We start from the raw sequence: 14,484 nt of genomic DNA on the forward strand, positions 1-14,484 counted from the left end.
ATATATTCTAAGCGCCTACGTACCTCAGTAAAGAGGATCAAGTCACAACGTAGTTCTGGGGGATTGAGTGATTTTTTTTTATTTTTTATGTGCCGTACACAGTTTATACTCTTGCGGGCCAGGAGTGACATGCAGTTTAGGCTCGTACCTTAAAGAGCATCATCTTACTTCAAGGGTAGTACCTCTTTAGGAATTTTGCATTAATAGGACCAATCCTTACGCCATCTGCATCAACAAGCTTGTAAGCACCATGAGAATATGCTTCTTGTACGACATATGGTCCATCCTACTTTGAGGTAAATTTGCCCCAGACTTGTGCGAAGTAATGATGGGTCTTCTTACTGCGAGAACTTGGTCTCCAACTTGAAAACACCTCAAGCGAACTTTCTTATTGAAAGCACGAGATAGACGAGCTTGATAACATTCAAGGTTTTGTTGGGCTTCTAGCCTCTTTTCATCAAGTGCTTCTAACTCAGCAAGACGCAGTCGAGCATTTTCTTCTTCAGTGAGCCCTTCTTGAATAGCAAGTCTTAAGGAAGGTATTTGACGCTCGAGTGGCAGGACTGCTTCAACTCCGAAAGCAAGTGAATATGGTGTTGCTTGAGTTGGAGTGCGGTATGTCGTTCTATATGCCCACAAAGCTTCTTCCATTCTTTCATGCCAATCTCGTTTGGACTTGGAGACAACTTTCTTGAGGAGGTTGCATAGAGTTTTATTAAATGCTTCAGCAAGACCATTGGCGGCAGCATGATACATAGAAGATTTACGCTGCTTGAAGTTAAAGAGATCACAAATTTTGTTCATTAACTTATTATCAAATGGCTTGCCATTGTCTGTTATAATGTAGCGAGGGATGCCAAAGCGATATATGATATTCACTCGGATAAAATTTGCAACATTCTCTTTCTTCACTTCTTTAAGAGCGACAGCTTCAGCCCATTTTGAGAAGTAATCTGTTGCAGCCAAGATGTACAAGTGTCCACCAGAAGATTTTGGTAATGGTCCCACAACATCCAATCCCCAAGCGTCAAATGGCCAAGATGCAATAGTTGGGTGCAATACTTCGGGCGGCTGATGTATAAAATTCGCATGAAATTGACAAGCATCGCACCTCCGAGCATAATCTAAGCAATCCTTCACCATGGTTGGCCAATAATACCCCATCCTCTTTATGTGAAAGTGGAGTTTTGGTCCAGATTGATGTGATCCACACACTCCCGAGTGTGCTTCTTGTAAAGCTTGAATTGCTTCTTCCTCTCCCAAACATCGTAATAGTACACCCTCAAATGATCTTCTATATAATGTGTCCTTGTAATAAAGGAAGCGAGGTGCACGACGACGAATGTCAGTCCTTCTCTTTGGATCTTCTGGAAGTATCCCATAACACATGTAGTCAATAATGGGTTGTCTCCACTCTTCCTTCGCGGCTTCAGAAACGGCGACGAAATGATTAAACTCATTTTCTATACATTCTTCCTCATTTGGCGGTGGTACTATCCATTTTTGACAAATAGTCACTTGCGTCTGACCAGGAAGGGTTAGTGTTGAAGCTAGAGCAGCCAATGCATCAGCTTTCTTATTCTCCGTTCTACGCACATGTTGAAGGGTTACATCTCCAAGCCATCCTATCAACTTTTGAGCATAATCATGATAAGGACGCAATTCAGGCTTCTTCACCTCATAACTTCCCAAGAGTTGGTTGATCACCAACTGAGAGTTACCAAAGACTTGTAAGTTTAATTGCTTCATGTCAACGGCCATCTCAAGTCCAAGTATCAACGCTTGGTATTCAGCGACATTATTGGAGCAACATTGCTTCAAAGAAAATGAGAATGGTAGGATCTCTTCTTGTGAAGTAATGAACACTACACCAGCACCAGCTCCGCCACGATGTGCAGCTCCATCAAAGTACATTTTCCAAGGAGGTAGAACTTCAATTAACATTGCATCTTCATCAGGAAGCTCATCAGTTAAATCCCAATCATTCGGTATCGGATGGTCTGCCAAGAAATCCGCCAATGCTTGTCCTTTCACAGCTTTTTGAGGGATGTACACGATCTCAAACTGTTGGAATTGGAGGTACCATCTTGCTAGTCGGTCACTAAGGACAGGTTTCGACATAACAAACTTGATGGGATTTGCTCTAGAAATAAGACGAACAACATGTGCTTGAAAATAATGCTTCATCTTTTGAATTGAGAAGACTAGCGCCAAGCATAATTTTTCAATCGGTGAATAGTTCAGCTCATTTGGTGTCATCGTTCTACTCAAGTAGTAAAGAGAGTTTTCTTTGCCTTCACTATTCTCTTGAGCTAACAGGGCTCCTACGGACCTTTCTTGTGCCGCAATGTAGAGTATCAATGGCTTTCCAGGTATAGGGGCTGCCAAAACTGGAGGTTTTGCTAGATATGACTTGATACTTTTAAAGGCGTCGCTACATGTTTCGTCCCAATTAAAAGGGGCGCCCTTCTTCATGAGATGACCGAATGGTTGGCATCGTCCTGCTAGGTTTGAGATGAACCTCCTCAAGTAGGCTAGCTTTCCTTGGAGACTTTTTAACTCATGAATGTTTTGAGGTGCAGGCATCTTCAATATTGCATCAACTTTGGCTTGATCAATTTCAATTCCTCGATGTCTCACAATGAAGCCAAGGAACTTTTCAGAAGTAACTCCAAAGGCACACTTCAATGGATTCATCCTTAGTTGATATCTTCGAAGCAGCTCAAACACCATTCTTAAGTCTTTCAAATGATCACTCCTCTTTATGGATTTTACCACCAGGTCATCAACATAACATTCAACATTTTTATGAAGCAAGTCATCAAATATATTTTGCATAGCCCTTTGATATGTAGCACCAGCATTCTTTAAACCAAATGGCATCACTTTGTAGCAATAAATACCCGTAGGTGTGCGAAATGCGGTGAGTTCTTCATCCTTTGGAGCCATGCGGATTTGATTATAGCCAGAAGAACCGTCCATGAACGACATTGCCTCATATCCAGTGGTGGCATCAATCATCAGCTCTGGAATGGGAAGAGGAAACTCATCTTTAGGGCATGCATTATTAAGATCTCTAAAGTCAACACATACTCGAATTTGACCATTCTTCTTCTTCACAGGAACAATACTTGAAATCCATGTAGGATATTTAACCTCACGAATAAAGCCTGCCTCAATGAGTTTATTAACTTCATTTTCTATCAATGGAACCAAGTCTGGCCTAAAGCGTCTTTGAGCTTGCTTAATGGGACGGGAACCATTTTTGACTGCCAACTGGTGGACCGCTACTTTAGGATTCAATCCAGGCATTTCTTTATAACTCCAAACGAAGACATCCCTATATTCTTTGAGTATATTCATATAAGCGATTTCTTCATCAACTTCTAGAAAGGCACTCAAGTAAGTCGGCCTTGGGTCTTCATCAGTGCCAAGGTTAACTTCTTTCAAAGGATCTATTGTGGTCTTTACTCCTTCTTCAAGTTCCGGTGGAGCATCTCTAGCATCTTCCTCTTCTAACGGATCATTGTCATTGACAGATATATAACAACACCAGACAACATCTTCTAACTCTTCATCAATCTTCATTTGTGACAAAGAATCGTGCTCATTCTGGATTGTAACATGATTTGAGGAGCCTACACTTTCTTCATCTTCCTTGCGCTCCTTGGTGTAAACCACAGTGTGAGCCTTTGCCTTGAGCTCTTCTTTACACGAAACCACAAGTTCCACCCGCCGCCTCATTCTAGAAGGAATCAAACTTTTGAAATCCTTTCGAATCAAATGTGAAGCAGGCGTTGTAACTTTTAAATAACTTCTCATATTCTTGTTTTTCTTCAATGGACCTAACCTCTCAAACACAGAGGTTCTTGCAGGCGATTCTCTAAGTCGATCAAAGACGGAAGGCTTTTTGTTGGGAGTAGCGTCATCATCTTCAAAAGTTATATGGTTATTGCTTGCCCTTCTTATGGAAATGCGAATTGGCGACGGTTGGCTATAGCCTAGGCCTTCACGTGCTTGCCTAGTTGTATCTTCTGATGGAAGTTTCCCTAACATTGATGGCTCATTAGGGTTGTACCCAGCCTTCACAAATAACTTGTAAGCATTGGGTCAAAACCTTCTCTTGTGCGAATTGTGGGGAGTGTCATATCTCGCACTTGATTTTGAGCGATTGACTTTCCTTGCAGCTTCGGAGGCAAGTTTATTGCATCAATCCGTCTTATAGGAAGAGTTAACCCTCTCAATGCATTTTCTTGAAGGTTAGATGATTGATCTTCTTCTTTTTTTACTTTTGGAACATAGCGAAGTCCAGAAGTCAGCTTTTTCTTCGAAGACATGATCTTCCCTTCATTAAGATTGGGACAAGGTTCTTTAGGGTCAATTTTTACCTTTTCAACAGCTACATCGATTCTTTTGCTTATGACCTTATCGGACATGATTGGTTTTACATCATTAGACTTGGACCCTTTAACAACATAACTTTTCAAATAGAATTTCGCATCGGCAAAATGTGTCTCAACTTCGGTGAAAGGGTTATCATCTGCAACTATCTTCCTTTCAATTCCATCTTCAAGATATTTCAAACATTGATAGTAAGAAGATGAGACAATTCTATTCTCATGTACCCAAGGCCTGCCAAGTAATATATTGTATGACGTCTTTGCGTCGATCACATGCATCCATGCGCTTGATCGCAAATCTTCCATGTGGATCTCTAATTTAATAGAGCCTATGGACCTCTGCCCCCCTTGATTAAATCCTTGTATCAACAGACGACTTTCACTAAGTTCTCCAGTTGTGATGCCAAGTTCCTTCAATGTGTGGATAGGCAAAATGTTGACTCCAGATCCTTCATCTATTAAGATTCTATTTATCTTCTTCTCTAGCACGTGACCCACCATATACAAAGGACGATTGTGTAGTGTTTCACCAAACAGAAGATCGTTATCTGTGAATGTGATTTTTGTATCACATGTATAAACTTCTTGGGAAGAAGGTTCAATAGGCTTTTCAGAAGATGAAGGAGCTATCATTGACGAGATTTCCCTTGTTGCTTTTTCTTCGCCACTAGGAGACACTTTTGGTGAGGATTCTCTCGTTGTTCCTTCTCTGTCAGTTGGAGACACCTTCATTGTTTCTTCTTTATCAGCATTAAAACATGATGCCTCAACATTTTCTTGAGTAGACTTTGTGCGCAACCAACTTGGTAAGAATTCTTCTAGAGTTACAGGATGTCGGGGTTTCTGGTAGTGATGCACTTCTACCTTCGCCTTCTTTGGGCGCTTGATTGATTTCTGCTTCACCGGTTTCTTCACCATTTTCTTTCTACTTGGTTTCTCACATGAGTCTTTTTGTAAGCTTGACTTGTTGCGTCTTCGCCTAGTCACAAGAATCCAGCCTTCATCACCATCTATATCAACTTGAGATTTGTCTAGTTCCAATAACTCTTCTTCGTGCTTTTTAGCGATATGTATTTGGATCGGATCGAGCGAGCCGAATGTGATGGAGATTTGATTAGAACTAGCTTTCTCATCATCAAGGACAATCTTCTTTTCTCTAACCAATCGCATCACTCTATCCTTGAAGACAAAACATTTTTCAAGAGGATGACTCACAAGTCTATGATATTTGCAATAATTTGGGTCATCAACTTTTCCAACTTCATCAGGCCGCTTCATCTCTGGCAACTCAATGAGCTTTAATTCAAGTATCTCATCGAAAATATCAGAAACGTCAGAATCCAAGAAGGGGCATTCCTTTTCTTGCATTTCCCTTAGGATTGATTTTTGGTCTGAACGTGCTTGAGAATTTGTTCTCACACTTTGCTTCTTCCCTTCCTTCGTAGTGAACTTTACAGGTGACACATTAACATTCATTGACTCTTTGTTGTCGTTCTTGGGCACAAATTTGCTCCATCTCTTAGGTTCCTGCTTGTCTCTTCCTTTGCGAGGGTCATGCGCAAACGTCATATCCTTTCCTGCAGAGGACATGCTCAATTCCATATCATGAGCACGAGTAGCTAGATCTTCAAAGGATTTTGGTTTTATTCCTTGTAAGATATAAAGAAGCTCCCAGTGCATCCCTTGGATACACATTTCTATTGCAGAAGCTTCACTAAGCCTATCCTTGCAATTCAGGCTCGCGTTCCTCCATCGATTTATGAAGTCTATGGCTGGTTCATCCTTCCTTTGGCGAGTATTCGTAAGTTCTACCATGCTTACAGTACGCCTCGTGCTATAGAATCGATTGAGAAACTCGTGCTCTAGTTGTTCCCAACTATCAATAGAATTGGGCTCAAGATCTGTATACCAATCAAAGGCATTTCCTTTTAGAGACCAGACAAACTGCTTGACAAGATAGTCTCCATATGTTCCAGCATTATTACATGTCTCCACAAAGTGTGCAACATGTTGCTTTGGATTTCCTCTACCCTCAAATTGTTGAAATTTGGGGGGTTGATAACCAGCAGACATTTTTAAGTTATCAATTCTTGCAGTGTATGGCTTGGCATACATATGAGAAGACTTGGTGGAGACTTCATACTTATCTTTGATAGTGCCTTCAATGAACTCCTTCAAGCGATCGAGTGGGATCATTCCTTCAGAAGAAACTGGCATCTCATTAACAATCGGTGCTTTCTTTGCAGGATCTCCAATCTCTTGAACTTCAACACATTTTCCGGGCGCATGACTCGCTTCTCCATCTAAAAATCCTTCCATTCGATCCATCAACTTATCGATTCTAGACTCTTGGTGTTGTACATGTTTTGTCAATCCTTCAACCAACTTCGTCAGATTTGCGAATTGTTCCTCAGAGGAAGAAGCAACAGCCACCATTGTTTGCATGATCATTGGAGATGTAGGAGAGTAGCATGGATTGTCGCGTAAGTTGATCTTCAGTGGACTCACATTACGCGATGCACGTGGAGGTGACTCGTTCGTTGAATCATAGCTCTCCCTTGTGGTAGAGTTCTTGGAACCAGATTGCTCAAGGAGAGCCAATGTCTTCTTGATCTTTTCAGCAACACTGCTTCCTCGTTCTAAAGCGTTTGCGGGGATACTTGATATTTTTGGAGTAGTAGACCCAAAAACTGGAGTTGATGCGGATGACACTTGAAGTGTTTGTTGTCCTAGTGTAGCAGCCTTGCTTCTCGTAACAGCTCCGAAACTTCCAAAGGTAACACCCAAAATGCCTTCAACTTCATTAGAGAACTTGGAGCTAGTAGCCTTAGAGGCAGTTGATCGGGAGTATTACTTCATAGAAGTCATCTCGATATTCTTTGATGCTTGAAAAGTTGAGATGAGAGGTAGAGATTGTCCCACTGGGCGTGCCAGAATTTGTAGACAATAAAATTCGCGTCGAGAAAACAATAATCAAGAACGGAAAATTATAGCAACAATCGTATTTATTATTTCAAAGTGCGAGTGTTACAATCTCTATTATTCCTCTGAATTCGCCTTTTCAAATATAATTCAAGGGCTCTTGAGCTTGATCTAGAACTTGAGATTTATCTCGATCTTGATCTCTATCTTGATCTTGATCTTGAACTTGGACTTGGATTTGGACTTGATTTGGAACTTTCTCTTGATCTTGAACTTGAACTTTATCTTGATCTTGACTTCTAGTTGAATCCAAGGGCTTCGAGCTTGATCTTGAATCCGGCGGTCTTGATCTTGATCGTTCTTGATCTTTATCGTTCTTGATCTTGAATGTTCTTGAAACTTGAATGCTTGAATTCTTGAACTCTTGAACTTGTAGAGAAATCTGCAGCTTTTGATCCACGAGCTTTCTCTAGCTTCTTGTTAAAATTCTTGGTTCCCTTTTCTGATTTATGAAGACCCCTATTTATAGTTTTAAAATAGAGGATTTGTGATTAGAAGAGGACTCCTTTCGGCCAATTAGATTTAAGTGACGTGGCATATGGGCTTTATGGAACGGGCTTTAATTAAATTCATATTTATTGAATTTAAATAATTAAATCAATTATATTAATCCATAATATTTATTTGGACTAATATATTCATGAATTTAATATAATCCGAATCATTTAATAAATTTATATTTAAATAAATTTTAAATGATTACAGAACTAACCGAACAATCCTTAAGATATTAGGTGGATTAAATAATAAGCCTATGACAAGTGTAACCCTTGTTATTAGCAGATATGCTGATATGGGACTTGACAAATTAAAAGGCAAGAGATTAAACGAAGCCGGGATTTTTAAAATCCCTTAATTTTCATGAGGGATTTTACTGATAGTTTTAAGAGGATTTTGTAGATGAGATTTGCTGGCAGAAAAGGTAATTCGAAGCTTGAATCTTGAACTGAAGAAGAAGAAAATGGAGCACTACTAGTGGGTTTGCTCTGCTTTGGTTGTCGATGAGAGTCCTCATCTCATAGATTCTATTTGTGTTGCAGAAATTTGAGCTCTTCGAGAAGTCAACAAGGTTTTTGATGTTCTTCTGTGTAATTAGGAAGTATTTTCAGAGATAATTCATAGAAGAACATCAAAAACCTTGTCTTTCTGAAGAACTCAAATTTTTGTAGCACAAATGATATCTGAGAGAGATTAAGCCTTCTATCGTCAACCAAAGCAGAGCAAACACACTAGTAGTGCTCCATTTTCTTCTACTTCAATTCAAGATTCAAGCTTCGAATTACCTTTTCTGCCAGCAAATCTCATCAACAAAATTCTCTTAAAACTATCAGGAAGATCCCTCGTGAAATTCAAGCGTGTTTCAAAATCATGGCTTGATTTAATATTTAGCCCTAAATTTGTCAAGTCTCACCTCAATATAACTGCTAATAACAAGGGATACACCTGCCATAGGCTTATGTTAGAGTTTAATTCACCTAAATATCTTAAGGGTTGTTTCGTTAGTTCTTCACTTTATGACAATGTGATGCGCGAAGAGATCACTCTACCTATAAATGGATAATTGACTCGAATTATCCTACGAACAACTTCAAATATTACTTTATTGAGGTTGTAGGTTCTACCAATGAATTGATTTGTCTTTGCTATTGAGAACAAAGACTTGTTTTTATGGAATCTGTCAATTGGGAAGATAAAAAAAATACCTAGTGCTATAACTGGGTTTCTTTTTCAAGTATGATTTTGGATATAATGAGCTTCATAATGATTATAAGGTAGTGAGTTTTATTTGATATGAGCTTTATAACAATTCACATTATGATGTGGGAACTATATAATCTAAATATCAATTCTTAGAGCCGTTTGGATGATTTTCAGATTGGGATACTATTCAAGAAATGGCATATATTTGTGAATGGGAATCTTAATTGGGTTATTTCTACCACACATATTCATTTTTTGTAATAAAAACTAGGACATCATTTTTGTTGAATTGGTTGTGGGAGAAACGGTGAAACGTTGTTGTAGATAAGGCAATTTTGTTTTCATGTCGTGCTGAAAGAATTAAAGAGGAAGATTGGGAAAATTTCTGAATCTCTATTCATCCCTGATATCATGTATATATACAAGTATATCTACTGAAAAATAAAAAAACAAAGATAATAAGCCTATACACTTGTCATTATCTAATTAGTACAACATCTAACAATATGTAACAAACTTTTATTCTTCATATGCTTCTCACGTGAGTGAATGATTCTATATCGATTGATCCAACGACTTATATTTGATCCGTTTCCTTTCTTGATGAAAGGTTATGATTAGACCACGTCATTTTCAGACAAGTATAGAAAAACTTAAGTTTCCTCAAGGCTGTCTGAATTCTTCGTTCTTTCCTTTTCCTCTTTCTTCTTCAAAATCCTCAATCGTTTCTTTGGTAGAAGAAATCGATGATGGAGACCAATGCATCTAGTTCTTTCTACATAGCAGCAGTCCAACCTGGATGTTGAGAGGCTTGGGCAAAGTTACGTGGTTCAGTGATTTGAGATAGAGATAGTAGATGATGTTGGTTAGGCAAGGAGAGAGAATTAAATGAGAAAGCAGTAGGTTTAGAAGGGTGAATGAAGCAAGTCTCAGTCAGATCAGTCAAAACTAAGCTGTTGCAAATGTAGTCATGCAAATAACGAGGCACAGTAGTGACCCTGCCAGATCTCCTAGGAGGAGGGGGAGAGGGTGCATGAATAAAGGGAGAAGGAGAAGGAATAGGGGTAGAATCAGGATGCAATGAAGGAGCAGGGGAAGAACAAAGAAGAGGTTCTTCATGAGGGATGAGAGAGGAAAGAGGAGGATTAGTAAATTGGTCAGTTAGGTCAGAAGGGAAAGAGGAAAAAATGGGTGGAGTAGGAGAAACCCCAGAATTGAAAGGAAAATGTTGTTCATGGAATTGTACATCCCGGGAGGAGAAAATATTTCTAGATGCTAAATGCAAAACCTTGAATCCTTTTTGATTGGTAGGATACCCTAGAAAAACACAAGGCACAACCCTTGGTTCAAATTTAGATCTGTGATGTGCAAGTGTGGAAACATAGCACAGGCAACCAAAGCTTCTAAGGTTCTTATAAGAAGGAGGCTGACCAAAAAGCAGTTCATATGGAGTCTTGCCTTGAAGAACTTTGGAAGGTAGTTTATTAATTAAGTGAGTGGCTGTGAGAATTGATTCCCCCAATAACATATATGTAAATTAGAATGAAACATAAGACTCCTAGCAAGTTCAAGAAGGTGTCTAAGCTTTCTCTCAACAACCCTATTTTGTTGGGGTGTTGCAACACAAGAAGTCTGATGTAGGATCCCTTGAGACTTAAGAAATTGAGCTTCCTGATGACCTTTTCCTAATTCCATTGCATTATCAGACCTAATGCATTTTACTTGAGTTTGAAACTGTCTTTCAACCATTGCCAAAAAATCTTTCAGGATAGGAAAAACATTGCTTTTAGAGGTCATTAGGAATGTCCAAGTTCCCCTACTGTAATCATCAACCACAGTCAAGATATATCTAAAACCGTTATTGGTAGAAGACTTGTAAGGGCCCCAAGTATCAATATGTAACATATCAAAGATTTTTGTGGAGTGGATGTGACTGAGGGGAAAAGGGAGTCTGGTTTGTTTTGCTTTAGGACAAACATCACAAACAAAATTTGAATTAGGAGAAAACTTGATAAAATCAAACTTTTTCATTACTGAATAAGGCACATGCCCTAATCTTACATGCCAGAGATCAACATTAGGAATTATATTGACAAATTTTTGAAAAGAAACAGAATTGTGCTGAGAAATGGAATTTCTTCCTTTTGGAAAAGAAACTACATCCTTAGATAAAACTCTAGACCTAGGACTGACATGCTCCAACAAGTATAAACCATCCCTAACATCACCAAAACCTTGATTGTTCTTCATTAAATGGCCCTGTAACAGACAACAACTAGGAGTGAAAAGAAGATCACATGTGTATTGAGAACATAATTTATTGACAGATAGTAGATTGTATTTGAAAATTGGAACAAACAATTCATTCTCAAGAGTGAAATTGGGAAAAATAGGGACACTTCCTGCATGAGTCACAATGATCCTGAAAGAGTTAGGCAGTGTGATATGTAAAGGCACAAGAAGAGGAGTCAAAGAGATGAAAAATTAGGAATCAAAGCACATATGTTCTGAAGCACCTGAATCAATAATCCAGGTGCTGGAATTAAAAACAGATAAACATGAACCAGAGTATTTTTGGACTGTACCAGAAATGGCAGAAACATTAAACCCAGCTGTTGTGCTGCTACCCTGCTCCATTTTTATGTCTCTTGCAACCTGCTTTACCAAGGCTGCATGCTGCTCCTTATTGAGGTGATAAAAAATGTTGTTAGGTGCTCCCTGTTGTTGTGTCATGCTTTGAACCTCACTGTCCTCACTTGGGAAAACCCCATTAGCCCTTCCCTGAAACCCTTTTTGTTTGGAAGGATCAAACTCTCTAGACTTAGTGAATTCAAAGTCATCAGGGTACCCAATTCTCCTGTAACAATCATCATAAACATGTCCAGTTTTTCCACAATGTGTGCAAGACACATTTGGGTCATACTTATTTCTTCTTCCTTTGTTCTTGTAGTTTCCTCTTCCTACCCTTGAGTTAGGAATGGGGTTCCTCTATGGTGTAAAGCTGCCTTGAGGAAAATTCCCTTTTGTGACAACATTACCAGATCTTTGAAAATTCCTTCCCTGAGAGTTAATCATAAAACCCATAGCATCATTAGGAAATGAACTATTTGCATATGTTTTCCTTTGATTTTCATCCTGTAGAAGGAGTGAATAACCATAGTCAATATTAGGCAATGGGTTCATCATCAAAATGTTTCCCCTAGCTTGGGCATAAACATCATTGAGACCCATGAGAAATTGTATCAATCGTTGATCCTCCAAGGACTTTACCAGTTTAGATTTTCCCTCACAAACACACATACAGGAATAACACATCATGTTGTTTAGTGCATCTAGTTCATCCCACAAACATTTCAACTTGGTGAAATAGCCTGCAACATCTAAATTTCCTTGAACAGTTCATGATAGTTCCTTTTGCAAATGAAATAGTTTAGCACCATTTGTCCTACCAAATATGTGTTCCAAACTGTCCCACAATTCTTTTGCTATTTTAGAGTAAATTACACTATCTGCAATTTCTTTGGTCAATGAGTTTAACAACGACGATATTACCATGTCATTGCAACAACTCCACTGTGCATATTGTGGAGTTTGTGGATTTGGTGCAGTACAAGTTCCATTGATGAATCCAAGTTTCTTCTTGGCAGACAGGGCAATGAGGATGGATATCCTCCAACCTGGAAATCCTTTTCCATCAAAAGTTGAGGTGATTAGATTCATCCTAGGTGAATCTGAATTGTGAAGGAAGTATGGGTGATGGACATCAATGTTCATCACTTGACCAGATTGTCCATCCACACTGGAAGAAGTATCAGAAGGAAGAACAGTTGTAGCTGCTTCTGTACCCATTTCTCAGGGAATTGATGATTCAGAAAGGATGATGTTGATTTGGATCGAGCTACTGCTCTAATACCATGAAAGAATTAAAGAGGAAGATTGAGAAAATTTCTGAATCTCTATTCATCCCTGATATCATGTATATATACAAGTATATCTACTGAAAAATAAAAAAACAAAGATAATAAGCCTATACACTTGTCATTATCTAATTTGTACAACATCTAACAATATGTAACAAACTTTTATTTTTCATATGCTTCTCACGTGAGTGAGTGATTCTATATCGATTGATCCAACGATTTATATTTGATTCGTTTCCTTTCTTGATGAAAGGTTGTGATTAGACCACATCATTTTCAGACAAGTATAGAAAAACCTAAGTTTCCTCAAGGCTGTCTGAATTCTTTGTTCTTTCCTTTTCCTCTTTCTTCTTCAAAATCCTCAATCGTTTCTTTGGTAGAAGAAATCGATGATGGAGAGTTATGAGTGTCAATACGTGCCTCAATGTGTTGGGAAATGATCTCTCTATGTGTTGTAATTATCCAAGGAGTTATGCAGTATGTGGGTTATGAAGGAGTACAACGTCAAAGAATCTTGGACAAAAATGTTTATCATTAAGTATGTTATGATTTTGTGGGGTATGATATTTTGTCTCTGTCCTTTTGCATGTCAATTGAAAGTGAAATATTTGTTAAGATTGGGTCAGTTTTCATGATTTACAATTCAAATAATGAGATTTCCAAAGGTTCCCACTGTGATCACCTTGGTGAAACAAAAAACTACCTCATTTGAGTATAAAATACTGTTTCCAAGCTAGTAGCATATTTGATTTGTGACCGGAAGTTCTATATGAGTTTCAGATGTATTTTTAGCCTTTTCGATGCTTTGCCTTGTTTAAGCATAAAAATATGACGATTAAAAGGTCCGCTTTTAGTTTTTGAGATCGAAAAATTATTCTGGGACTTTTGAAATTTTTAGCATGAATAATAGGATTGATTTGGAAAGTTTGGTGCAATTTTGATAAGCTGAGATCAGATTTTTATGACGACAAATGAAATAATTTTTTAACGAGCAACAATTAAATTTGACTGGCTAAACGAGCACATAATTGAGTTTTGATTGGATGAAGCGATCCCTATAATTATTTAAACTCATGAAAAATGAATCAATGCATTCCGAGGTTGTATGAGTAAATTATAGTGTTTTAGTGAAAAATGATATTACTAGTGCAATCTAACAATACATTAAATTTCAGATTGTGCTTATTTGTTATTTTGAACAATTATGGAGTTCTAGAGCTTAAAATTAAGTTATTTTCACATCATTTTCCTCTGTTTAACAAGGGGTAAAGTATCTAATCCTTATTTAGGTATTCTTTCATTATTCCTTCGGCTGGCTTTCATTTTTATCCATGAGTTGGAGAAATATTGTGGGGGGGGGGGGCGGGGGGGGGGGGTGGGGTTTCACCCTAGATCAAGAAATCCCAATTCTTCGATTTGGAGGTTGATTTGGACTTGTCTTTTTGTTGAAATCATATTTCTGATTTATCGATTATTTTATC

At 38.3% G+C, this 14,484-nt stretch overlaps 1 protein-coding gene across 1 annotated transcript; it reads right to left on the reverse strand.

The window, feature by feature from the left end:
- Positions 1-216: 216 nt before the first annotated feature.
- Positions 217-4,056, reverse strand: LOC125817108 (uncharacterized). The gene has a single exon (XM_049496682.1). The coding sequence runs from the start codon at positions 4,054-4,056 to the stop codon at positions 217-219; it is 3,840 nt and encodes a 1,279-aa protein (XP_049352639.1).
- Between the last annotated feature and the right edge of the window lie 10,428 nt (positions 4,057-14,484).

This window comes from Solanum verrucosum, unplaced genomic scaffold (genome assembly GCF_900185275.1).
Source record: "Solanum verrucosum unplaced genomic scaffold, falcon-dt-bn FXZP01000094.1, whole genome shotgun sequence".
In the NCBI taxonomy this organism is placed as follows: Eukaryota; Viridiplantae; Streptophyta; class Magnoliopsida; order Solanales; family Solanaceae; genus Solanum; species Solanum verrucosum.

Coding starts and splice junctions, on each gene's coding strand:
- LOC125817108 (XM_049496682.1), bottom strand. CDS start 4,056: ATGTTAGGGAAACTTCCATCAGAAGATACAACTAGGCAAGCACGTGAA.